The sequence below is a fragment of the Babylonia areolata genome, chromosome 1, assembly GCF_041734735.1.
Source record: "Babylonia areolata isolate BAREFJ2019XMU chromosome 1, ASM4173473v1, whole genome shotgun sequence".
Taxonomy (NCBI): domain Eukaryota; kingdom Metazoa; phylum Mollusca; class Gastropoda; order Neogastropoda; family Buccinidae; genus Babylonia; species Babylonia areolata.
This window is the reverse complement of record NC_134876.1, coordinates 70,192,244-70,219,603: the sequence shown is the minus strand read 5'-3', so window position 1 is coordinate 70,219,603 and position 27,360 is coordinate 70,192,244. Positions and strand designations below refer to the sequence as shown.

At 39.8% G+C, this 27,360-nt stretch overlaps 2 protein-coding genes across 2 annotated transcripts in view; one reads left to right on the top strand and one right to left on the bottom strand.

Moving 5' to 3' along the window:
* Nucleotides 1-6,755, top strand: part of LOC143286655 (transient receptor potential cation channel subfamily M member-like 2) — a 50,709-nt gene extending 43,954 nt beyond the window's left edge. Inside the window, exons 24-27 of the mRNA XM_076594295.1 lie at nucleotides 732-919; nucleotides 1,986-2,118; nucleotides 4,049-4,219; nucleotides 5,359-6,755. Of these exons, the coding sequence (XP_076450410.1) occupies nucleotides 732-919; nucleotides 1,986-2,118; nucleotides 4,049-4,219; nucleotides 5,359-5,593 (727 nt within the window). The 3' untranslated portion in view covers nucleotides 5,594-6,755. The remainder of the gene's footprint in view (nucleotides 1-731; nucleotides 920-1,985; nucleotides 2,119-4,048; nucleotides 4,220-5,358) is intronic.
* Nucleotides 6,756-12,164: 5,409 nt separating this feature from the next.
* LOC143286645 (alpha-L-fucosidase-like) lies at nucleotides 12,165-24,306 on the bottom strand. The gene is made up of 9 exons (XM_076594285.1): nucleotides 23,974-24,306; nucleotides 21,934-22,117; nucleotides 20,683-20,789; nucleotides 20,177-20,307; nucleotides 18,956-19,089; nucleotides 18,231-18,328; nucleotides 15,858-15,990; nucleotides 13,883-14,053; nucleotides 12,165-13,442 (listed from the first exon to the last, which is right to left on the bottom strand). Exons 1-9 carry the CDS (start codon nucleotides 24,137-24,139, stop codon nucleotides 13,181-13,183), a joined length of 1,386 nt encoding a protein of 461 aa, XP_076450400.1. The 5' UTR covers nucleotides 24,140-24,306; the 3' UTR covers nucleotides 12,165-13,180.
* Nucleotides 24,307-27,360: the final 3,054 nt, after the last annotated feature.

The window sequence follows — 27,360 nt, the reverse complement described above, 5'->3', positions numbered from 1 at the left end:
TATTCATCTTATACACTCATCGCCATGTTCGGGTAAAAGTGTATGAGTGTATAATAGTCATTTCTATGTCCATAAGAACAGCAGGGGAGGCAGCTGCTGACCTGTCGCAGTGGAGAAACCATTGATCAGTCAGCTCTCTTTTTGCCATTGGCCCAACTGTAAGCTTATATCAATCACACACACACACACACACACGCAGAAACGTACACTTATAGTTACTCGCATGTTCACACCCAAACAGAAGTTTATATGACATCAACAGTGCACAGTGGAGAATCTACACCACACAGTTCAGTTGTGTGTTTGCTGGCATGCACCATTGATATCGGAAATGCAATGGAACCCAGCACAATAAAGGAAGAAAAACAACAACATGACTTTGAATGCTGTTTACAACCAACTAATGTTCTTTTGATCAAATACTGCCCAGATATGATTCAGTACGATAAACAGTTCTCCTGCTCATTTCCTAAAACACTAACAACAAGGAAACAAACAGAAGAAAGGATTTAAGTAAAGTTTTGTTTATAACAGGAAAGAAATTGATGCTCATAGGGATTTGAATATGCCAGTTTATGCGGTGATAGTAAAAAAGTAAAATCATTCCATGTTAAGAGTGAAGATGTAGGTAAATAGATTCAACTGTTGGAGTTGGCTTTATTGTTTCCTTCCTCTGAGCAAGGTTGACAAACACAAGATTTACAATCACACAATGATACTTTTCTTTCCAGCTACACGTTCCAGACAGTTCAAGACAACTCCTTGCGTGTGTGGCGGTTCTATCGTCTGTCTCTGGTCTTTGAGTACTTTGACCGGCCTGCGCTTGTTCCACCCATCATCATCATCAACCACCTGTTCCGCCTTGTGCGCTGGATCATCTATAAATGCACAGGGGTGGGCAAGCGACCCAACTCTTTCCGTGAGTCTTCACACGTGTTTGTTGAGAGATGAGGGGGTTTTGGAGAGGTGTGGCAGGGGAGGGAAGGTGTGAGAGAGCAGCCGTTGTTTTATTTATCTGGAGTAAGAGTAGGGAAGATTTGGGGGTTGTGGGGGATGGGGGTGGGAGAGGATGTTGTGGAAGGTGTGGGCTTGCTGGAGAGCCAAGCTGGTGTCATTTGAGTAGTGGAGAGGAGGTGTTGGAGAGGAAGAGTTGAAAGCTGTACTTCACTGCCCCTGTTCTTCTTTTCTCTTTCTTCTCCTCCACCTTTTCCTTCTCCTCCTCCTCCTTCTCCTTCTCCTCCTCCTCCTCCTCCTCCTTCTTCTTCTATTATTTTATTATTATTATTATTATTACTACCTTTTTTATATCATAATTATTATTTATTTATTTATTTATTTACTTATTTATGTGCTTCATCAAGTTTTTATGCCTTATACATATTATTAGTAGTGGTAGTAGTTTTTTTTTTTTTTTTTTTTCCTCAAGGCCTGAGTAAGGGCCTTGGGTTACACTGCTGGTCAGGCATCTGCTTGACAGATGTGGTGTAGCGTATATGGATTTGTCCGAACACAGTGACGCCTCCTTGAGCTACTGAAACTGAAACTGAAACTTCTTCTTCTTCATTCACTTCTCATGTTCCATCTATCTGTCTCTGTCTGTCACTCTGTCTCTTCCTTCTCCCTGTTTTTTTTTCTCTCAATGATTTGATCTTTTTCAATATAGTATGTGTCATACTTAATTAGGTTATATACATGCTTTCATTTATGCCTTTTATTTTCATATGCAGTTGTGTGTGTGTGTGTGTGTGTGTGTGTGTGTGTGTGTGTGTGTGCTTGTGTGTGCGTGTGTGTGTGTTTGCCTTTGCTTTGTCTTTTTTTTTTTCACCTGAGGGCCGGATGTAAAAAAAAAAAGCAGCTATGCTTACTCCACTACCCTTGTGAATTAAAGATTTGTTTCAATTCGTTTCGTTTTGTTTGTTCTTTCTCTTTCTTTCTTCTTCTTCTTCTTGTTGTGGTGTTTATCATTCATTGTTCCCATGTCCCAGGCTGGCACCTGACCCCGGAGGAGCAGAACCGACTGACGCTGTTTGAGAAGAGCGCCATGGAGCACTACCTGTCTGTGTCCAAACAGCAGTCCAAGCTCACCCTGGACAGCCGTGTCAAAAACACCGCTAAAAGGTGAGGAGCTGAGACACGCACAGTCACACAGGTCTGTTCTGTTCTGTGTTGGTGTATGTGTGGATGTGTGTCTCCATGTTTTGCATTTATTTGCTTATTTGTCATCATTGTTGTCTTTTTTATTTATTTATTTATTTATTATTATTATTATTATTGTTATTATTATTATTATTGTTATTGTTATTATTATTATTATTATTATTATTACTACTACTACTACTACTACTTTTTATATTATAATTATTATTTATTTATTTATTTATTTATTTACGCTTATAGCTGACTTCATCAAGTTTTTGCGCCTTATACATATCATATTATTAGTAGTGGTAGTTTTGTTTGTTTGTTTGTGTGGGTTTTTTTTCTTTTTTCTTAAGGCCTGACTAAGCGCGTTGGGTTACGCTGCTGGTCGGGCATCTGCTTGGCAGATGTGGTGCAGCGTATATGGATTTGTCCGAACGCAGTGACGCCTCCTTGAGCTACTGAAAACTGAAAAACTGAAACTGTTCTGTTCTGTTCTGTTCTGGTCGGTTCTCTCTCTTAATGACACACATTGTCACTCACTCACTCACTCACTCACTCACTCACTCACTCACCAACTCACTCACTCACTTACTCATACTGCTGTTTATTCCATTCTGTTCTCTCTTTTAATGACACACACTGTCACTCACTCACTCACTCACTCACTCACCAACTCACTCACTCACTTACTCATACTGTTGTTTATTCCATTCTGTTCTCTCTTTTAATGACACACACTGTCACTCACTCGCTCATTCACTCACTTACTCACTCACTCACTCACTCACTCACCAACTCACTCACTCACTCACTCATACTGTTGTTTATTCCATTCTGTTCTCTCTTTTAATGACACACACTGTCACTCACTCACTCACTCACTCACTCACTCACCAACTCACTCACTCACTTACTCATACTGTTGTTTATTCCATTCTGTTCTCTCTTTTAATGACACACATTGTCACTCACTCACTCACTCACTCACTCACCAACTCACTCACTCACTTACTCATACTGTTGTTTATTCCATTCTGTTCTCTCTTTTAATGACACACACTGTCACTCACTCACTCACTCACTCACCAACTCACTCACTCACTTACTCATACTGTTGTTTATTTCATTCTGTTCTCTCTTTTAATGACACACACTGTCACTCACTCACTCACTCACTCACTCACTCACCAACTCACTCACTCACTTACTCATACTGTTGTTTATTCCATTCTGTTCTCTCTTTTAATGACACACACTGTCACTCACTCGCTCATTCTCTCACGTTGTTTATTCTATTCTGTTCTCTCTAATGGCACACACCATCTCTCACTCACTCACTCACATTTCTGTTTATTCTATTCTCTCTCTTAATGATACAAACTGTCGCTCACTCACTCATGCTGCTGTTTATCCTATTCTGTTATCTCTCCTCATAACACACGCCATGCATGGCTAATTCACTCACACTCCTGTTTATTCTGTTGTCTCTTTATGGCACATACCATCCGTCACTCACACTGTTCTATATTATATTCTGTTCTCTTCTTTCAATGACACACACTGTTACTTACTGACTCATTCACTCACACTGTTGTTTATTCTATTCTCTCTTAATGACTCACTCACTCACTAACTCACTCACACTGTTTTTTTTTTTAAATTCAATTCTATTCTATTCTCTCTAAATGACACACACCGCCGTCACTCACTCACTCACTCACTCACACTGTTGCTTATTCTGTTCTATTCCTTCTCTTAATGACTCACGCCATCCCTCGCTCACTCACTAACTCACTCACTCACTCACTCACACTGTTGTTTATTCTGTTCTGTTCTCTCTTGATGACACACACCACCTTCACTCAGTCACTCACTCTCACTTCCTCACACTGCCGTTGTCCCACAGACTGGACACAGTGATGGAGGAGCTGCAGATGATCAAAGAATCGATCCAGCAGCAGGAGACGGGACGCACACCTGTGACCGCTGGACCCCAGCCCAGCGCCATCGCCGTTCTGGACAAAGAGAGAGAGCTGATGGATCGAGCTCCTGTTCAGCGGCCTCCTTCAGGAAAGAGGTAGGGGTTTGTTCTGTTTGTTGAATCAGTATCATACTTGAAAATGTTGGAATACAAATACGCTAAATTGGACAAGACAGGAAGAAATTCTTACATTTAGTCCTGTTGTAATGTACATATCATAAACAAACATTATGAATGTCTCTGCAGGCAGAAATTATATACTTTATTATTAATCATAAATGAAAGAGTGATAGTGGAGTGATGGCCTAGAGGTAACACGTCCGCCTAGGAAGCAAGAGAATCTGAGTGCGCTGGTTCGAATCACGGCTCAGCCGCCGATATTTTCTCCCCCTCCACTAGACCTTGAGTGGTGGTCTGGGCGCTAGTCATTCGGATGAGACGATAAACCGAGGTCCCGTGTGCAGCACGCACTTAGCGCATGTAAAAGAACCCACGGCAACAAAAGGGTTGTTCCTGGCAAAATTCTGTAGAAAAATCACCGTCAGTAGGAAAAACAAATAAAACTGCACGCAGGAAAAAAAAAAAAAAAGGGTGGTGCTGTAATATAGCGATGCGCTCTCCCTGGGGAGAGCAGCCCAAATTTCACACAGATAAATCTGTTGTGATAAAAAGAAATACAAAATACAAATACAAAATACAAAAATACAAAATACAAAATACAAAGTAGGAACAATATGGCTGAGAAGTAGAAAATGAGGAGGAGGAATGTGGTGGAAATGGATCATCAATACAAGAAGAAATGGGGCATAGCATGTGCAGAGATTCCATGGTACTGTATTTATTGCGTTCTGTTGAGCATGGTGTTGTGTTGTGTTATGTGGGGGTGAGGGGGAAGTGGGTTGGGGAGAAGGTGTATGTCTATGTTTACACGAGAGAGAGAGTGTGTGTGTGTGTGTTTGTGCATGACAGTATCTTGTGTGTGTTTGTTTTTTACTTTATTGGTGTGTGGAAAGATTTATTTTCTGTTTAATTTTTTTGTGTCATTGAACTGTGAATGTGTGTGTGTGTGTGTGTGTGTGTGTGTGTGTGCATGCGTGTGAAATTGCATGTAAATGGGCGGGTTGCCAATGAATTGAGTCTGACTTTTCTTAGAGATATATGCTCTACGAATGCCATTCATCATTATTAATAGCAGTAGTATGATATAAACTCCCCTTTTGCATGGCACTTCACAGGTTGGGGACACAACCAGTGCCGGCGTCAGAAGAACTGGACAGCCTTCGCAGGACGGTGGACATGGTGGTGGCTCAGAACTCGGCCATGACCCAGCGGCTCAACCAGCTGACGCATCTTCTGGAACACTCCGTTGCCGACCAGCAGATGTTGCTGAGGATGTATCAGAGCAAAGATGCTGGCCCTCTGGACGTTCAGGACTTGGAGGACCGAATGGAGGCAGCCTCAGATGTGTGAAGGAGTGAAGAGTCTGACAGTTCTGTTTGAATGTTAAGGTTAATTTTACCAAGTTCAATTTGAAATAACAGGTTCATTTTACCTAAAGGACACAGCCTCAGACGTGTGAAGAAGTGAAGAGTATGACAGTGCTGTTTGAAAGATAAGGTTCGTTTTACCAAGTTCTGTTTGAAAGAATAGGTTCATTTTACCAAAAGGACACAGCCTCAGAAGTGTGAAGGAGTAAAGAGTATGACAGTTCTGTTTGAAAGATAAGGTTCCATTTGCCAAGTTCTCTTTGAAAGATAAGGTTCATTTAACCAAAATTTCATTTTATCAAGTTCTGTTGAAAGATAAGGTTCATTTTACCAAAATGACACAGCTTTCTCTTTGAAAGATAAGGTTCATTTTACCAAAAGGACACAGCCTTCTCTTTGAAAGATAAGGTTCATTTTACCTAAAGGACACAGCCTTCTCTTTGAAAGATAAGGTTCATTTTACCAAAAGGATACAGCCTTCTGTTTGAAAGATAAGGTTCATTTTACCAAAAGGACACAGCCTCAGATGTGTGAAGAAATAAAGCATATGACAGTTCTGTTTGAAAGATAAAGTTCGTTTTACTAAAAGGACACAGCCTTAGATGTGTGAAGCAAGACTCTATGACACATGCAGCATCCAGGAGGAAGTACTGGCCAACACCGACAACAGTGGAAGCCAAGCTGTATGGCACCCTGGAGGAGCTGCGATGGACGGCAGCCTTCACTGAGGACACCGGGCTGCTCATCTAACGGGAGGCGAATGAGGAAGAAGAAGAAGATGTGTGAAGAAATAGGTTCTGGCATTTTGTTTGAAAGATAAGGTTCGTTTTACCAAAAGGACACAGCCTCAAAGGGGCGGTGGGGTTGGGAGTGGGGGTGGGATAAGGTTGAAAGACCATTACCGTAAAGTTCGGTCTATTGAGCGCACTGGTATATAAGCCGCACCCACTAAATTTTGGAAAAAATTGAACTTTATACATACATAAGCTGCACCGGTTTATAAGCCGCACTTATTTTCGGTACCGGAACACATACTGATACTACAGAAAAGCTGTCGATCCTGTTGGTTATGAAATAAACACAAGCGGGAACAACACAAAGAAAAGCAAGCGAAAATACTGCTAGTGCCACAAAAAAATAATAAATAAACACAACGAAAATAAGATCCATAATTTAAGGATAGTCACATTTATTCGTCATCCTGCTCACTGAATCCACTAAAATCTTCGTCTTTAGTGTCTGAGTTGAAGAGAACCAGCACAGCTTCCTCCACCATCTTGTCACTGACTTCAGCCTCGCTTTCATTTCATGAACATGAAGGTGGAGGTCACTGCTGGTTCGTCGCTTGCACTGTCGTCTGCTAGGTCGATCACCTTCAATTTGAAGGCTGCATCATAGGCATGATGAGGGTGTACGCTTGAGCAGAGTAGAACTGAATGCTGATCTGAAGGCTTTAATGTGTGTGGATTTGATTTATAAAACGTGAACAGTTAGCACACTATCCTGAAGCTCATCCAAAAATTCATGGACAGAAATCATGATTTTGGTGAGTTGAAGGGCAGCTAAGAATAGATGAGAACGTGACACTCCCGGGATCATTAAAATCCGCAAATAAGCCGCATCATTGTATAAGCCGCAGAGGTTGAAGCTGGGGTAAAAAGTCGCGGCTTATAGACCAAACTTTACGGTAATTTTCTATAATGAATCAGTGACTTTATTGGTTTTTTTTTTTTTATTTCTAAGGCTTAAAAAGTTATGAAAAAATGAGAATATGAGAGGTTTTTTTTGTTTTTTTTGTTTTTGTTTTGTTCTTTTAAAAAATCTTTTTCAATATAATGATTAAAAGAGATGTGAAGAAATAAGAGTGTGAGTTCTGTTGTGAAAGATAGGGTTCTAGTTATTATTATTATTTTTTTAGAATGGTTAAGAAACAAGGTGTGAAGATAAAAAAAAAAAGAGTATACCAGTTGTGTTGGAAAGATAAGGTGTTAGTTTTTGTTTACTTTGTTGTTGATGTTATTTTTTTCAAGTGTTAAAAGACCATTTATTTTCTTTTATGAACCAGTGCCTTTTCTGTACTTGCTGGTCTCTTTACCATCTCATTTTTTGTATGGATTTTTTCAAAGCTTTTGTTTAACATGTATGTCTGTGTATTTTGTTTGATTGTTTTTTTGTGTGTGTGCACACCAAGATGTGTGTATATGTGTGTGTGTGTGTGTGTGTGTGTGTGTGTGTTTATATGTATGCACACATGCATGTTTGTAAACACAAATATACCAGGAATGAGTTTTCAGTTTAGAGCAAGCTGACAATTCACCATGCTTTTGCCTTGATGTCCATTTCGTTTGTTGGCGACATAGCATCAAATCTTCATGAACATGATCACCTGCAGCCCCCTCCTCCCCACCACCACGCACACCTGATGCACGCTCATAGTCACTGATGTCCACAAGTGCCACATTTCTTCACATGTTGTTAACTTGATGATCTGGTTTGCATTTGCATCATAACATTTTGAAATGTCTGTCAACTTGTCCATGATTTGTCAGAAAGAAAAAATGACCAAGCATCTCTGTCACTTACCTTGTGACGTGTTATTGATTGAAAGCCACATGCCTTTTATTGGACTTAGTAAATGTTGTTACATGTGTGACATGCCGTTATACCCTTTGTGTGTGTGTGTGTGTGTGTGTGTGTGAAACTAACTTTTCGTAGAAATGACAATCTGTTTGTTGCATTAATCAGTGCAGTTTTGTATTGTGCCTGACATTGCATAATAACCTTTACTGAGAATGATATTCTGTTTGTTTTAATCACAATAATTCCAAAATTGTGTCTTGTATTACATGATAATACACCATGCTTTGTATTGCATACTTCTGTGATTATAACATGTAAAGTCATTGCTGCATAAGGAAATTTTCTATCTAAAATTATGTTTAAGTAACATACTTACCGTGACCCACTAGTGCAGACTCCAGCAAGGGTCTGACATTCCTGTCCTGTGCAAACTACTATCCGCCTATGCGGAGAAAACGAAAGTAGTTACGGCCGATAACCTCCCGGAAGTAGGTAACCTCCCCTGTGGCCCCCTGGCTAGCGCCCTCTTTTTCCGGCAGCCATCTCGACACCTGTTCCTGTGCACTGCATACGGCTAAGTTTTTTTTATTTTGTATTTTCTATCTGTCTATCGATTCTTTGGCGTCCTTGTTGTTTGTCTAATTATGTCTTCAACCTGTTGACTTGTGATATACTGTATGTAAAGCAGTAGATAGTACTTGGCATTTGTAACAATGAATCATGGAGACTTGTAGATCACTGTAGTTCCACGCGAGCAGAGTTTTAAACATGATTTTGAAAGACACTTGGAAAGATGTAAAACATAGTTTGGCATATCAGATTAGAGAGGGACTGGTATTACTGGAACTGATCTGTTTATGATATCAGTAAAGCTGTAGCTTTTTCCAGACAGGTACAACTTTTCAAAAGCACATGGAAAGAAAAAAAAAAAGTATCTGCTCACACTTACTGGCTGTGTGCATGTCACATCTGATTTGATCTGATCACATTTCTGATTTTAACCAGTCCATTAGTCTTTAGAATTAGTCTTTAGGACTTCATCTGTAGTCTCTACAACAGAATGGGCCAGGCCAGCTGATGTGAATCTCTCTGGACACTTAGCAGATTTGAACCTTTAAGTCAAACAGTGTGCTTTTACTGAATAGGAAATACAAATGTTATTTCTTTTTGTAATGTGCAGCATATAAATCTAAAGTTCAGTATGGTAGAACTGAAAATTTTGAAACAAAACCAACACAACGCACATTTTTTTTTTAAAGAAGAATATTTATTATCAATGTGATTGAAAGATTGAGTGGGTTTTATTTAATTTGTTTTTTTTACTACAAATCTTGTATGAGCATATTATCTGCATATGATTCTTCTGCTCAGAAATTTTGCATTTGAAATAAGTTTCTTTGAAATGATTTTGAGTGTCTTAAGTTACAAAAGCGTAAGACAAATTTGGTAATATCCATAACTTTAAGTTTTATTATCAAAGATACGGGTTGAAATGTTTTTGCATTATAGAAGATTATACATGATCTATTTATTATGTGTCGAGAAATATCTGTGTATTGAAAGATGAATTTCCAACGTGACAAGCATATACTATGTCATCAAACATGAATCAGTTTTATACAATTTACGAAGTGGCTCAACAACTATCAAAACATGTGTTTGTGTGGCATTATGACTTACATATCAAGAAAGATGTCAACACATTGAATGATTATTGAAGAGGGTCAGTATGAAAAATATATCAATTTAAAAAAAAACAAAAAAACTTATACACTGGCTCAAGAACTGCAGGAACTTCATACTATACTTGTGAACAACACTGACTTTTCATATTATTTTGTTTGTTGAACATTGTACTTAAATTTCAAAAGGACATGTATGCTGTGATATTCATAAGGATGTACTGATAAATCTTTAAAAGACCTGGTATGAGCTCAGAACACCATTTGATCATATTTATGAACAATAACTCAGTCATAAATCATTATGAATGTATATAATGTATCATACTATGAATGTAAGCAATGTAGCATGGATGGGTGTATGTATGTGTAAACATGACTGTACATTTTTACCCTGTTATCCCTTCCCTTGTATGTGGTTGCATGAACAGTGTCTGATACATATTAGAGGGATGTCTATCAATGCTGAAATTGAAATGTTCAACATTTTAACAAACTTTTTAATTTATAAAACATGAGGTCTGAATCACATCTGGGCAAGGATTTTGTTACAAAAGATGCTAAAGTAATGAAACTTCTTTGAACTTGATGCACATCACTTACATATATTTTTTTTATGTGCAAATTAACTTTGCTTAGATTAGCGTTTCACTTAGCTAGGATTTTCAAATTTCAGATTTGTGCCAGCTGGATGTAATTAGATTTTTTTTCTCAAGTATATAAACACATGAGAAAAAAATCGGTTAATTTCCCAGAATCTTTTTTTTATTTTTTGTTAGTCTTTTTAAAATGTTATTTTATATATACTAACATGCCTTTTTTTGTCCACAAACCAAATTGAGAATTACTTTACAGTGTACTCAAGCCTTTAACTAAGTGCATACGTTCAGGAGTCTGCTTCAGTAAATCAAACGACAAAAAATGATAAAATGGACCCATTATATTTCAGCATTATCTGGTTTCTTCTTGGGCATATCAGCGTACCTCATGATGATGAAACCTACGCATGAGACTGGTGTGATGGTGTGCTGAGAGTGATGATTTTGTACACATGGTTAAAAACGATAATTGTGTACTTGGCTGTGAGAGTGAGATCTTGTGACTAACTGATATTAAGCAGATCTCTATAATTGGAGAAAAAAAATCTGTTTACTTTTGAAGCAGTGTGGTGAAGTTGTGGTAGTGTTCTTTGTGAAGCATCAGATTAGTCAAGCACTTTAAAAAAAAAAAAGGAGGGTAGGGGAATGAGAGAGGGGAATATCAGTCCATGTTCATTGTTGGTGTAGAATTAATCTGGTAGAAAGGTTTGTTTTTTTTTTTGGGGGGGGGGGGGGGGGGGGGGGGGGGGGGGGGGGGGGCGTTGGGGGGTTGGGAGTGTGTGTTGGAGGAGGCAGGGTTGAGGGGGGAGAGGGTGTGTGTGTATATATTCATTTTGGACACTGCATGCTTTTATCAATTTTCTGTGTTGCTGGTGACAGTTGCTTCCTGACTTATTTTTATATGTGTGATTCCAGTAGTCAATTGGAAAAAGAAAAAGAAATCAAAATTGCACTGTGATGAATAAAAGTGCCCTAACCTCGTGAGTACAAAATAGTCACCCACGAAGCAGACCTGTCATACTGTATGTGTTTTTCATGCCATAAAACCTCTCTCAAAGACAGGAAACAAGATTATATGCAACCATGCTCAGTACTAAACAGACAACCCTGTGAAACATACTGACATCTTGAAAGTGAAAGATGGCTTTAAAACTGCAATGAAATTATTAATATTATTGTAAAGACAGAACTCAGGAGAAAGAAATTGAAGTTCAGTGTCAACATCCCATTTCGTTCCTTAAGGCACAGCTGTAGCTTAAGACACAGACAAGAATTGCGAGCATCCAAAACCTTTGCACTAAAATCACATGATGTGAACAGACGTAAAACCGAAGCACACACATGAACAGACTAACATATTTTTCCATTTCTGAACCATACCTGAGACATCTACGATACAGCTTTTTATTTGTGGAAACATTCAGTTAGACCACTAACCTCCTCAATGTAGTGTGTGCTGGAAGTGCCAGCCTTTCTTCTTGATTTTATAATCCTTCTCTCATGTACACATGATCATTGAAAAAAAAATGTGTACAAAGTGTACACACATGGAAAATAAAAATACCATACTGAAAAGTGTCTTTGTCAACTTTACCAGCATGTTTCGTACATCTGCAAAATGCATCTCACCCACACACACATACACAAACACATTTATTTTGTTTACAGTGACATCCATTCAAAACACATCAGATTTGATTCGGTTGTTTATTACACAAACACATTTATTTTGATTACAGTGACTTAGGTTCAAAACATGTCAGATTTCATTTTGTTGTTTATTAACTGAGCTTATATGACTATCTGTGTAAATTGTATACCATAAACAAACCACATCCATTTTTATACTGCTTGTATATTTACACAACAAACAGCAACCTTCAAGACAGAAATGCAAAATCTTATTGTCACACTTTTTTTGTGAATTAAAAAAGAAAGATGACTGGACATATAGTTGGCACAATTACATAAACACTCCTTGAATTAAGATAAAAAGATGTCTGAATGTACATTTGTCATAAGTACGTAAACACTCCTTGAATTAAGATAGAAAGATGTCTGAATGTACATTTGTCATACGTATGTAAACACTATGATGGAATGTGGTGAAGAATATACAAAATTATGAGACAGACTTTGCACAATAAAAGCTGAAATGTTAAAAACTGGACAGTGGTCACACAATGCTGCAGTAAAAATTCTTTCAGCTGTAGGTCTGCATTAACACAAATGTATTTTGATTTAGTGACAGTATTATAAATTCAAACACACACACACACACACACACATATATATATATATATATATATATATGGAATGGTTAAAATAAATGATCTTTGGTGCATTAAATTACAACTGATCATGGAAAAGATCACAGATGTATCATCAACATGTCAGAGTTCTCTGTTAGCAATTAAAATCATGCAGTAAGGAAACAAAAACCTTACAAACCATATGGAGAAGAATGCCCGCATTAACAAACACATTAAATTTCAAAGCAATGATGGATTTCAGGCAATTGTTTAAACTGAAGCCATGAATTAGAAAAAAACGTCATGTGATTTATCATGTGCGAAGAGTACACGTAAAAGTAAAAGAAGTAAGAAAAAATCCAGATAAGTTACAGATACGCACACCATTCTTCGTACTAAATCACCAACTACCAGTCTGCAGATGGCTGATCCAAACCCCTGCAGAACAGAAGCGATGTCACTGGTTGGCAAGATTCTCCAGTTTGAACACCCAGCCCCACTGACAGGGCATGTCCGTGAAGGAGATGGCCGGCACCATGATCGTCATCCCCTGGACACCTTCTCGCACAAACATGAAGGGGGCGCCACTGTAGCCAAGCAGAGTGACGGAGGTCTTGGAGGTCACGGCAGGGGCACCCAGCTTTAGTGTGTTGCTGTGCAGCCATTTGAGCAGAATGGCGTAGACCACTGTGCCTGAGTCCTCTTTCTTCATGGTATACCTGGGATCACACAGTGTGGATACATGTAGGCTTACTTTTACTGCCTGTTTGCCTTCTGGCATGTAGGGTAGCAACAAAATACTTGCAGGTTACTGTTTCTAACTGGAAGGTGTTTGGATCATACTTTTCTGCATGACAAAGTTTATACAGTGTACTCCAAAATAATTCCACATGAAACTGTCGCAACTGTGGAAGAATATGTTTGCAGGCAATTCTTGGTAACTGGGAGAGACAAAAGGGTCAAAATTGGCCAGTGCCATGTGTAGAGGGCAGATTGCCGGTACTTAGTTTATGCAGAGCACCTTTTTTTTTTGCCAAAGAATTCCATACAAAACTGTTCCTACTCTGGAAGAAAATCACCTTAAACGATATCATAGCAAATATTACTGAGAGAACATGACAACCAACAAAAACCCCCAAGCAAATGACAAGGAACCCACCACACATCAGGGTTGGTGGTGTCATTCTGGTAAGTCCAGGGTCGAGTGCCATAGATGGCGTTACCGTTCACGCCCAGCCATTGCCCCATCTGACGCAGGCGCTCCTCGTAGATAGGAGTGATCTCCCCATAGGACGTGGGTCCTACATTCACCAGCAGGTTGCCGCCAAGACTGAATGAGATTGAATCGACACAGGACATTAGTAGAACAGATTAATAATGATGGTCATGATTGAATCAACACAGGACATTAGCAGAACAGATTAATAATGATGGTCATGACTGAATCGACACAGGACATTAGCAGAACAGATTAATAATGATGGTCATGATTGAATCAACACAGGACATTAGTAGAACAGATTAATAATGATGGTCATGATTGAATCAACACAGGACATTAGCAGAACAGATTAATAATGATGGTTATGATTGAATCGACACAGGACATTAGCAGAACAGATTTATAATGATGGCCATGATTGAATCAACACAGGACATAAGCAGAACAGATTAATAATGATGGTTATGATTGAATCAACACAGGACATTAGTAGAACAGATTAATAATGATGGTTATGATTGAATCAACACAGGACATTAGTAGAACAGATTAATATGATGGTCATGATACCAGTAGAAATAAACTCTGAGTTCTTGTTTAGTGCAATACCTTGCAGTAAGAGTGCTTTACAATTAAAACGTGCAAAAGGTAAAAGTACACCTCCTCTACATGAATGGTCACATAAAAGCCATCAAATCACTGGTCATAGATATATCATGCAGTATTATACAAAACCAAAAATGATAAATATACATGAACTGACTTGACTGTCATCAATATAGCCTTAGATAAAATATAAATCTTTGCTACAAAAAGATATAAACAAACAAAATGTCTGAAGCAATGCAGTCTTAAGAGTGCAAAGAAATAAACCTTTGCACAAAGACTGAAAGAGTATAGTATTTATGGTCATGCTGAGCATATAGTAGGAACACGCTGGAATGCTGAAAAGTCCCTTCCCTCCCCCAACACAATGTAACAGACACCAACACTGGTCTTTCCTAAGGTGCTGATTTGACTTTGACTTCCATCACTGGTAAAAATATTTTATTTTGAAGCAGGATCAAACTGTTGGAAGCATATTCATCTTCAAAAAATCAAATCAGGGTCAACTGTTTATACTTATTACTTATTTGCTTTATCCTCTGCGTGACCTGTGGCACCATGCAGCCACACCAGAGATCTCCACTGCTGTATAAGATAAGATAAGATAAGATAAGAAAAGAATAACTTTATTATCTCCAACTGGAGAAATTTGGTCAGGTGCATTATCACAACATAGACAAGTAAACAACATGGGGACCATAACTGTAAAAGTCAAAGACAGCTTTTACGAATATTACGAAGATACAAATGTAAAAAATATCACATACATCGTTTCATACATACATCCACACACTGCAGGTAATAACTAGTATTCTTAATGTAAAAACAGAAAGAATTAAGAAACATTATTTGAATATAATTATAAACATAGCCTACTATACTGCACATTGATTATAATAGACAGATAAGATAAGAATAAAGATGAATTGTGGGAAAACCACAACCAGATAATCAGCACACACCTGCACCCCCCCCCCCCACACACACACACACACATGCGGATTACTTGATTAAACAAGAGTAATAAACATATGTTCTCAAATAAAAGCATTTCACATATTCGCTTTTAAAAACATTGCAATTAATTATTACATCGTAATACATGTCATGCTGTTTTAGCTAGCTTCCCTGCAGTTCTTTGTCAACCTCTGCCAGGCCTCCCTTGCTTTTCACACGCAAGTCAACTTCCACCACCCCACGCCTGCAGTTTTTTCCCCATACCCACATCTAACATTATAGTGAGATGATGTTCAACTAAAGAATGAACACACGACTGTTCACCAGTCCTGTTGCCAGGTGGCCTCACCTGACGGTCTTCACCAGCAGAGCTATTAACTCGTCCATGCTGTAAATGTCGGACAGCTGGGCGTCACGCCGGAAGCCCCAGGAGTACTTGTCCAGCGACATGCAGTTCTCCCACTTGTGCTTCATCAGCTGACCTGCACAGCACCGCCGCTCACTGGTCAAAGGTTAAGGTTGAAGGTCACATAGCCTTTTACAGCCATCAGGGTAGTAAATTTGGAAGACATATCCACTGTGTCCAGGGCTCGGCATAGAAAAGGCAGGGCCCAGTCCTCTCCTGCTGTTTAAACCTTGCCCAGCCCAAGTCAGGTACCCCTTCACACCTGGGTGGAGTGAGGAAAATTGGGGGAAAAGTGTCTTTCCCGAAGGACAAAACATCATGCTGAAATGGGGCCTGAACGCTGATCACTGGACACTGGATAAGGAGTCCAACACCTGACTGTCACAGCACCCCTACTGATGAAAAATAAGGAACTAAAAGTTCAAAGGTTTCTGTAATAGTTGATGAGAACAAAGGGCTAAACAGCACTCACCTAAAGCTGAGTGCACTGTTTTAAGGAGCAAGAGTTAGTGGACTAATCTTCCATTCCTGTCCAAACTCCTTGAAAAAGCTGTCCTGAAGCAGCTCAACAATCACCTTTGTTTCAACAATCTCATCCACCCATTTCAGTCTGCCTATCGTGCTGACCACAGCACCGAAACCACTCTCCTCCACATCCTGAATAACCTACTGCTAGCGTCCGACTCAGGACAGATCTCCCTTCTCACTCTTCTCGACTTGTTAGCCGCCTTGGACACGATAGACCATTCAATCCTTCTTTCCCGTCTTCATTTTACATTTGGTATCACTGGCACTATTCTAAACTGGTCCAAATCTGATCTCACTGATCGATTCCAGTCTGTCATTGTTGATAATTTCCAGTCCCACAGGGATCTGTTTTTAGGCCCAGTGCTCTTCACACTGTACACTGCTCCTCACGCTGAAATTATCAACCGCCATAATGTCAGTCATCATTCTTATGCTGATGACACTCAACTCCAGAAGAGTGATACCCCTGAAAAACTGTCGTCGCTCTTGCAAGAAGCATCCAATTGCTTCCTGGACATTCAAATTTGGATGACTCTAAATAAGTTACAATTGAACACGGACAAAACTGAAGCAATGATCATAGGAACTAAACAAAAACTCTCTTCCATCACAACTGACACAATCAAACTTGGCAGTGCATCCATCCCTCTTTCTAGTTCAGTCAGGAACCTCGGCGTTGTCCTTGACAACACACTGTCCATGCAAAAATTTATCAGTCAGACATGTCAATCCTGCTACTGTCAATTGCGGCGCATCAGTTCCATCCGGAAATGTCTGTCCATTGACGCAACATCTAGACTTGTCGTTTCTCTCATTCTCTCTTGCCTTGACTACTGTAACTCTCTATGTCTGGTTTGTCTGCTTCATTCATTCAGTCCCTTCACCGCATACAAAACTCTGCTGCCCAATTTGTCCTCAGAAAGAAAAGATCTGAGCACATCACTCCTCTTTTGCAACATCTCCACTGGCTCCCTGTCTCACACAGAATAAAGTACAAGATCAGCACTCTATGTTACAAATGTATTCACAAATCAGCCCCTTCCTATCTCTGTGGCTGCCTTCACCTTTACACTCCATCTTGATCACTACGATTGGCTTCGGATCCACTCTGCTTACGCATACCCAGATTCAAACTCTCGACTGTTGGCCGCCATTCTTTCTCTGTCTCTGGACCTTGCAATTGGAATGAACTTCCTCTTTCGCTTTGTCAAGTCTCCACACTCAGCTCTTTCAAGTCTGGCCTTAAAACCCACCTCTTCCCAAAATAGCTCCCTTCCCTGCCTCTTCCTTGTCTTCAGTTTCTCCAGTTTTAGAGTTATGCATGCGTGTGAATGACTGGTGTGAAAGCGCTTTGATTTGTCTATGCACAAGATTCAGTGCTATATAAATACAGTGGAGTCTGTTTATGTGTTGTCTGTTTATGTGTTGTCTGTGATCTCTGTTTATATAAACAGTGGAGTCTGTTTATGTGTTGTCTGTTTCAGTAGTATCTGTTCCTAAGTTGTCAGTTTATTTGATGCCTGTTTAAATGATGTCTGTTTATTTATACATGTCTGTTTATATGTGAGTGATGTCTGCTTATATGATGCCATGTGATGTCTGTTTATATGATGTCTGTTAATGTGATGTCTACTTTTAGCTGTCATAAAATCTTTACACATTGTTGTGAACGAGCATGTTCTCCGACATTACTGTTTTTTCCCTCAGGAAAAACATACTACCAATTCTGTTGCTTAGTTTTTTAATTAAGAAAATCCTCCTTACATGCATAACTGAACTTCCACTCACCTGGCAAATATTTGTCATCACAGTCCCAGAAGCCACCATGCTTGCAGCGGATGTTCTTCCCCCAGCGATCATTTGTCACAACAGTGTCCTTCACAGGACTGAAGTCAGAAAAATAATAAAACCAAATACCATATTGTGCAAAACACAAAACAAACACAATGTTGAAAAGAAATACTACTGTAGTGACATGATAAAAACATGTAATGCTATGAGGTTAAAAATAAAGCCAAAGCAATAATATAACAATAAAAACAATCAAATCAAATTGACTGTTACACCAAACACCATATCATGAAGTAATGTGAACACGATTCCAATACAACTGAAACAGTGACACTGATCATGAGATTAACAAGATGTTGCACATGATCTTGCATGTGCATGCAAACAGAATATCTACACTGGAAAAGGGATAAGGGTGAGGAGGTGGGGCTCGGTAAGGGAGAGCAGGTGACAGAAAATAATACAGACAAAAAAAAAAAAAAAAAAAAAAAAAAAAAAAAAAGTGAGCAAAAACTGGTAAGACTAAGAGAAAAGAATTTCAAATTTTTAGAATACAGACATATAAACATGAGGCAAAAACAGGTGAGAGAAAAGAATACAAACAATCCAGTGTGCAGAAACAGGACTGGTAAGGAGGATGAAGGAGGTGGAGGAAAGGGAGGGAGGTGGTGAGAAAAAGGTGCAAGAGAACAGGTAGAAAAACCGGACAAACGTGAACACACCTGTCGTTATACAGCCAGGCCAAGAACTGTGTGGCGTTCCAGTAGAAGTCATCCACCATCCAGTCCCCGTCGGACCACACGACGTCCGGCTTGTACGTGTTCACCAGCTCATACAGCTCTGGCATGGTCTTGGCCTGTTGCACAATGTGATATAAGGCATGTAGTCTTGTTATTCTCATATATGTATGATCCACATCCAGTCTTATTCTTATCTGGTTTGGAGAGATGGCACTTGAATTTGTTAAACTTACAACCTGGAAGTGTGTGTGTCACTAAAGCGTTTGAAAATGTCTGCATACAAAGACAACACAAGACGTTCCTTTGTTGTTGTTGTTTATTTTTTAAGAAACAATTCTACATTTTTGAAGATTTGAAAACAAAAAACTTTTGTTTATAAATAGAACATCTATGCAAAACACATGTACCTTAGACTGGACAGACGTAATAGTTACTAAATATGTAAACATATACATGTATACATGTACATTTCATTTGTAAACAGTATACATAAGCATATATATATATGTGTGTGTGTGTGTGTGTGTGTGTGTAATGCCAATTTAATGTGTATGCGTGTATGATGTAAAGATGAAGGACAATTAAAAAAAAAAGAAAAAAAAGAGAGGAAAATCGATATTTCTGTCCTGCCTTCCAATGGTTAACACTTTATGTCTCCAAATAAACATGTGGACAACACAACTTGGTAGAACTTCCTCTAGAAATTTTTTTTATCCTGTGGCCAAACTCTTTCTAGAGTTTGATTTGGTTTTATTTTGAAGATTTCATTCAGACACAGAAGCTTTGCAGACTTGCTTTAAAGGGCATCATTAAAAATTAGATATGAAAATGATAGAAGAAATATTCAAAAAATTTTGGAAACATTAGCTGGAATACTATTACAAAACTCAAATGAATTCATCAAATACTATCACTTTCAATGGTGGCAAAGTGTTTAAGAAACCAAATTATCCAGAAAAAGGCCAGTTAGATAAAACGACAAACAAGGCTGCCTTTTAAAAACCAGTCCCATGTTTTTCTGTCTGATAACTGTTTGATTCATTGCAATTTGTCTAAGCTTGGAAGCCTCATACTGAAACACTGAAGAAGTAGACTATCAATCTGGAAAGGAAATGGGCAAATACCAAACTGTGTCACAATTTGTGTTGTTAAGATCAATAGCAGATAAATTAGCAGTAACAAAAGTTAAAATGAAAAACTGACAGCGACAAACTTCTGCGTGGTGTAGTTGTTCTTGGCATCTTCCATGTAGAGAGGGTTGAACCATTCAAACAAGGAGTGGTACACGCCGAAGTGCACATTGGTTTGTGATCGTATGGCAGAAGCCAGCTCACCTGAAGTTTGAAACGAACAGCAATTCAAATTTTTCTTTTAAAAAGTTCAACATGCTGAAGTTGAATAATTATGTATCTTACTCTAGTCCATTTTTTTGTGTGCTTCAAATCTGCTGAGCGACCATGAATGTGTGTGTGTGTGTGTGTGTGTGCTTGTGTGCCTGCACATGTGCTTGTGCATGTGTGTGTATGTGAGCAAGTGTGTGTGTGTGTGTGTGTGTGTGTGTACACACACAACATGTTCTTGAAATAGCACAATATCCAAGGGGACCAACACAGACACACACAGGCACACACTAAAAAAAAAAAAAAAAAAAAAAAAAAAATCAAGTCTGTTCTGAGCATGTGAACCACATAGACAGCTCATTGACATACCAACAAGGTCTCTGTTGGGTCCAACGTCCATGGCATTCCAGTTCCATGAGTATTTGGAGGGCCAGTTGGTGAATCCCTCATGGTGCTTGGTCACCATGACAACATACCTGCACCACACCACAGCTATACAACATACCTGCACTACAACCATACAACTTTCCTGCACCACATCACAACCATACAACATATCTGCACCACACCACAACCATACAACATACCTGCACCACATCACAACCATACAACATACCTGCACCACCACAACATACCTGCGCCACACCATAACTATACAACACACCTGCACCACACCACAACCATAGAACACACCTGCACCACATCACAACCATACAACATACCTGTACCACACCACAACCATACAACATACCTGCTCCACAACCATACAACATACCTGCACCACAACCATACAACATCCTGCACCACACCACAACCCACATAACACACCTACACCCCACCACAACTATACAATATACCTGCACCACACCATGACCATACAACACACCTGCAACACACCACAACCATATACCATACCTGCACCACACCACAACAAAATACTAGCACTTCCACCTCGACATATTGTTCAGTTACCACCTCCTGCTGTGTCATAACCATGTAAAAGACGAAGAAACTAATAATATGTCAACGCAATCATTTCAGCACATCCCATACCTGTTTTTTTTTTTTTTTTCACTACCATTCTGATTGAACAAGTTCAGCTCTGCAAGACCAAACTCATGGTAGTGGTAACATCACCAAGGTGGTGATTCCGTCAATCGACTGAAGAGATCCAGGGGTATGGTGGCCTAGCAGTAACATGACTGCCAAGGACAGGAGAGAATCTGATCACATAGGATCCAATCACATTCAGCAGTATATTCTCCCCTCCACTAGACCTAGACCTGTAGTATGGATCTTGTCATTCGGATGAGACAATAAACTGAGGTCCTGTGTGTAGCATACACTTAATGTACATAAAAGAACTCATGGCACCAAAAGGGTTGTTCCTGGCAAAATTTGGTTAAGAAATCCACTTTGATAGGAGGACAAATACAACTGCATGCACAAAAAAAAAGAAAAGAAAAAAAGGGTGGCGCTGCACTGTGGCGACATGCTCTCCCAGGGGAGAGCAGCCTAAATTTCATGCATGGAAACCCGTTGTTATAAACAGAGTACTAATACAATACAAATTACAATACAATGCAATACCGCTCCCAGATCTGGAGGATGGCCACTCACTTAGCTCCAGAAGCATTGATGATGTCTGCCCATCGTGAGGGCTCGTAGAACTCGGCCTTGAAGTCTGGGGCAAAGTCCCCGTAGGTGAAGTCTGGCTTGTAGTTTGCCAACATGAACTCCACAGCGGCTGGGTTCTTTGCCCCCTTCCAGTCCCACCAGAACCACTCATTCAGGTAGCTGGGCACTGACAGGCAGGCAGAAAAGGTTTACTGGATTACAGACAAAAGTAACTCTGGTTTAAACAGTATTTTATCTGAAAATGTTTCAGTTTTTTAATTTCAGTTTCAAGGAGGTATCAAAGCATGTGGACCAATCCATATAAGATATACATCTGCTGAAAAGTGAAAAAAAAAAAAATCTCACAACAGAATGAATTTGACAGGACAATAATAAAGTCCTATAAAATATATGAAATCATGAAATATAAAAATATTTTTTGTATACAAATGCTAGATATGTGATGGATGTCTTTGCAGGTGGAAATGATTTAAATCATTGTAGCATGCATTACACACAAACACGCACACACACACACACACACAGAGAGAGAGAGAGAGAGAGACAGACAGACAGACAGACAGAGACAGAGAGGTCAATCTTTTCTTTAAACTTAAGAATGACACTGTGTGTGGGGACTAGAGAGAGAGAGAGAGTGAGAGAGAGAGGGAGAGAGGGGGGGCAGAGAGAGAGAGGGTTAATCTTTTCTTTAAACTTTACACTGTGTGTGGGGACCAGTCCATACGCATTGTATGACTTCATTAGTTCATAATTATAACTACCAATCTATAACACAGTCTTTTATAAAAAATCGGGGGAAAGGGGGCCATTGCCCTCAAGAAGCTCCAAAACTTACTTCAGGAAGACCTCAAGAAGCTAGAAGCATGGGAGCACAGCTGGGACATGGCTTTCCATCCTGGAAAATGTACTATTCTCCCAGTTACAAAATCATCCTGTCCTCCAAAATACGACTATACCCTCCGCAACCATATCCTAGAAACTGTCTCTACCTCAAAATACCTAGGCGTTACCATCACAAGTGATCTCAGCTGGGACCTGCACATCAACACCATTTGTGCAAAAGCCAATAAGACCCTCAGCTTCCTCAGAAGAAACCTGAAGATCCCAGCAGTGCGCCTCAAAGAAACAGCATATAAGACTTTCGTCAGACCAATCTTGGAGTACGCGTGCACTGTATGGGACCCGCATACCCAAGACAACATCAGGAAGATCGAAGCTGTCCAGAGCCGAGCAGCACAGTTTGTGGTCAACCGGTACCACAACACATCTAATGTCACCGCGATGATCGACAGACTGCAATGGCCGACTCTGCAGCACAGACAGAAGGTAGCTAGGCTTACCATGCTACGAAAAATAATGGACGGAGAGGCGATCATCGACAAAAGCTGCATCGTGCCATCCCCACTCAGACAAAGAAGGAAACATTCCCGCCAGTTCAACCAGATCCGGTGTAAAACCCTATACAGGCAATATTCCTTCTTCCCAAGAACAATACGTGACTGGAACAACCTGCCTGTAACAGCTATAGCAGCAGACACCTTGGTCACCTTTAAGTTTAGGGTGCCCCCCAGTCAGTAGTTAATTAGATAATAGGTCCCCTACCCCCCCTCCTCCTCCCCACTCCTCTCTTACCCCAATACTTTTGGGTTTTTTTAATTTATTTTTGGGGCCCTGCTGTCTTAGATCTGCAAGGGACCGGCTAGCTCGGAAGGGCGAAAAGTGAAGTGATGGTAGCCTGCCGGAGAACCCACTTAGAGTAGGACTAGGTTTTCATCATCACTTATAGGTCTGTCGCTTTCTGTAGTTTGTTTTTCTTTCATCGTAACCCAACAAAAACGGTGTAAAAACCAAATTGATGATTGTGGCCGTCAACGCAGTGAAAGTGAAAGTGCTGTCCGTGACACGAGACAGCTATCCCTCTGCAGTCGTGAAAGGATTAATAACTGTGGCACGCTGGAGTTTCGAAATACAACAAAGGGGGAAATAAAAGAGTCAAACTGTGGATTACACCCCAAAGCTCACCTGAGAACACTCCCCAGTGGAGAAAAATGCCAATTTTGCTTTCATCGTACCAGGAAGGCAAAGGGCGTGAATCGAGGGACGCCCAGTTGGGTTCATATCGTGTTGCATGTGATACAACTGCCAAAGCGGCAATGAGGAAGAGACGAACGAAACTTGTTGCCTTCATCTTCTTTTACCAGCTCAGTCGGAACACACGGTCTTCTCTACAGCCAGACAATGTTCATAACGAACCGATCGCGCCGAGCAGAAGACTGAAGATTTTCTTCAGTTGTCGAGGGTTTGTTGACTGGACCGTAATCGAGTCACGCGCTCGGGAAGTTACTTAACAATCGATTGTTTGGCATTGTGTCCCTTGTACTATTCAAACATATTTTAAGTTCTCCGACAGTTTCTGTTATTTTTAAGGTCCGTGGGTTTGCCATTGCATTGGCGGATTTATGTTTTAAACAAATTGAGTGCGAGTGCAAGAGTATTAAAGATATGACGCAGTGGCTTTTTTCCCCACACGGAACACATTTTGCTGTTCACAAGAATAACAACCGAAACTGCAATCGCACAGACGGAAGATGGTCAATGTCCTACTCATTCTACCACAAAGGTGACAAAGCGAGGGATTGAGCGATAACCTTGCCAACATCCTTGTGACCAAGTTATTTCCATGTTCTGGTAGTTGTACCAATATTGCTCATGTGATATACCAATTGTTGTACCAATATTTCTCACGTGTCAGAGGAATCCAGACATACTACTGCTTACAGGATATGTGTGTGTGTGTGTGTGTGTGTGTGTGCGCGCACGCGTGTGTGTGTTAATAAAATATGGTGTGTTTTACTCCATGTATTATGTGTGTGCGTGAACATGTATTACTCCATGTGTGTATATCCATTATGTGTGTATGTCTGTGTGTGTGTGTGTGTGTGCGCGTCACTGTGTGTGTGCACGCGCACTGTGCACATGTGAGCACGAGTGCATGTGTCTGTGTGCATGTGTTCGTGTGTGTGTTGTTATTTTATGTTGTAACACAACCACATAAATAACATCCATTTGAAATTCTTCTGTCAGTGCTGATGTTGTAAGTTCAATATTGTCACTCTGGCAGTGTTGGCATATCATTTGGTGAATTGACCATGGATGACACCTTTGTGAACTCCTTCAGTCCCTGTTTTATGAATTAAAGAATTTAGAAAAATCAAACCAACCACAATGAACTTGCACACACACACACACACACACACTCAAGAACACACACAGACTACCAGAACTGTCTTCCCCAAAAGGAGTTTATTTGTGGAATTTGTGACAATGACACTGTCATTGAAAAAAAAAAAAAAAGAAGAAAAAAAAAAAAGAAAAAAAGAAGAAGAAAAAAAAAAGAGACTTGGAAAGTTGAGGGATGCAAACTGAGTGAGATTCAAATGATACTGATTATTCAATCCACCAAGAAGATTTTTTGTCTTGAAGCATGTGTTATTGCCCCAATACCATAATACTCCTCCCCTTTTCCTGACGCCACCCTACCCAAAGAAAAAACACAAACATGAATTTTAAAGTGCAACACTGAACAGTGTATATACTTGCTTACTGATATGACAATTGACAAAACAATTGAAAAAAAAAAAAAATCAAGTCAAATAAATGACATATAAATTTTTCATACATGATTTTGAACAACATTACACATCGAAAAAAAAGGGGTGTATATAATTTTTCTCTACTTCATATCAAAACTAAAAGTTTAATACATTTTTGAAAAAAAAAAGTCTTCCAAGAGCCTCTGGATTTTTCTTTTAAAACAGGATTCTGGGTCCATTGTCATTATTTTTTTGCCATGCAAGGTTTTTGTAGACTATCTTTACAAATGTCTTTACCACATGCATGACTGTTTTTACCCTACCATGTATAAGCAGCCATACTCAGATTTTGGGGTCTTGCATGCCGGGGTGGGGACCAAGATTCTGTTGATCAAATAGTTTGACTTTGGTTTCCACTCCAGTGTATTTCAGGAGTGCTAGTTGACAGCTGGGACAGTGTTTGCCTTCACTTTAGTCTCTAATTCTCTGTTCAGGTTCTAATCCTCAGCAAGGATGCCAAGGTATCTGAACTCTGTGGTTTGTTTGAGCTGCTGTCCATTGGTGATAATATCCAGTTTTTCAGTGTGCCCTACCAACATAACCTCTCTCTTTAACTATGCTAATCTTCATACCACAGTGTTTGCTGCTCCTGTTCAGGTATATTTTTTTGCATGCATTCTTTTTTTTCCCATTTAGGATGTTTTTGTTGTCAGCAAACAGGAGTTCATTTTGGGCTTCTGGGTCTAGGGTGGCGTCTTGTGAATTTGTCCATGTATATGAAGAACAGTAAGGGTGACAGAATACAGCCTAGTCACACCCTGGATTTCACTTGGAACCAGCTGGCAAGTCCGTTTTGAGCCCAGTCTGCACTTTGGCTGTTGATGTAGATCTTCCTTTTCAGAAAATGCCCCTTCATGCTGTCCAGCTCCAGCACCTCCCAGAGCTTGTTCCTACTGACCCTGTCAAAGGCTTTTTCATAGTCTACATGTTCCTACTGACCCTGTCAAAGGCTTTTTCATTGTCTACATGTTCCTACTGACCCTGTCAAAGGCTTTTTCATTGTCTACATGTTCCTACTGACCCTGTCAAAGGCTTTTTCATAGTCTACATGTTCCTACTGACCCTGTCAAAGGCTTTTTCATAGTCTACATGTTCCTACTGACCCTGTCAAAAGCTTTTTCATAGTCTACATGTTCCTACTGACCCTGTCAAAAGCTTTTTCATAGTCTACATGTTCCTACTGACCCTGTCAAAAGCTTTTTCATAGTCTACATGTTTCTACTGACCCTGTCAAAGGCTTTTTCATAGTCTGCAAAGACATATGGTGGAGCTGCTTTTGGTACTTGCATGCTCTCTCACAGAGTTGTCAGAGGGTGAAGACAGCATCTGTGAAGCCTCATCCCTTCATGAAGCCAAACTGAGTTTCACTCGGAAGTGGATCCACTAAAAACTGCTCTGGCGTGCTGCTCCAGGATCTTGGCAAAGATCTTACTAGTGTGACTAAAAAAGGAGATGCCTCTGCAGGTGCTGTAGTCTTTTTTGCTCTCTTTTTTCTTCCATATAGGCACCACAACTGTTCTCTGCCAGTTGTCCTGGACATGTCTTTGCTCCCATGCCATCTGGAATATGGTGGTGAGTCACTTGATGCAAGTCTCTCTGCATGTGGTGATGGCTTCTTTATATACAATGTTTGAATACAATATCAATTTAGGTAAAACATTCTCAACAACAAACAAAGCCACAGGCTAGGAATGCAATAATAACCCCCCCAAAAAAACAACAAGAAAAAAAAAAAAAATCTAACACTTTAAAATGA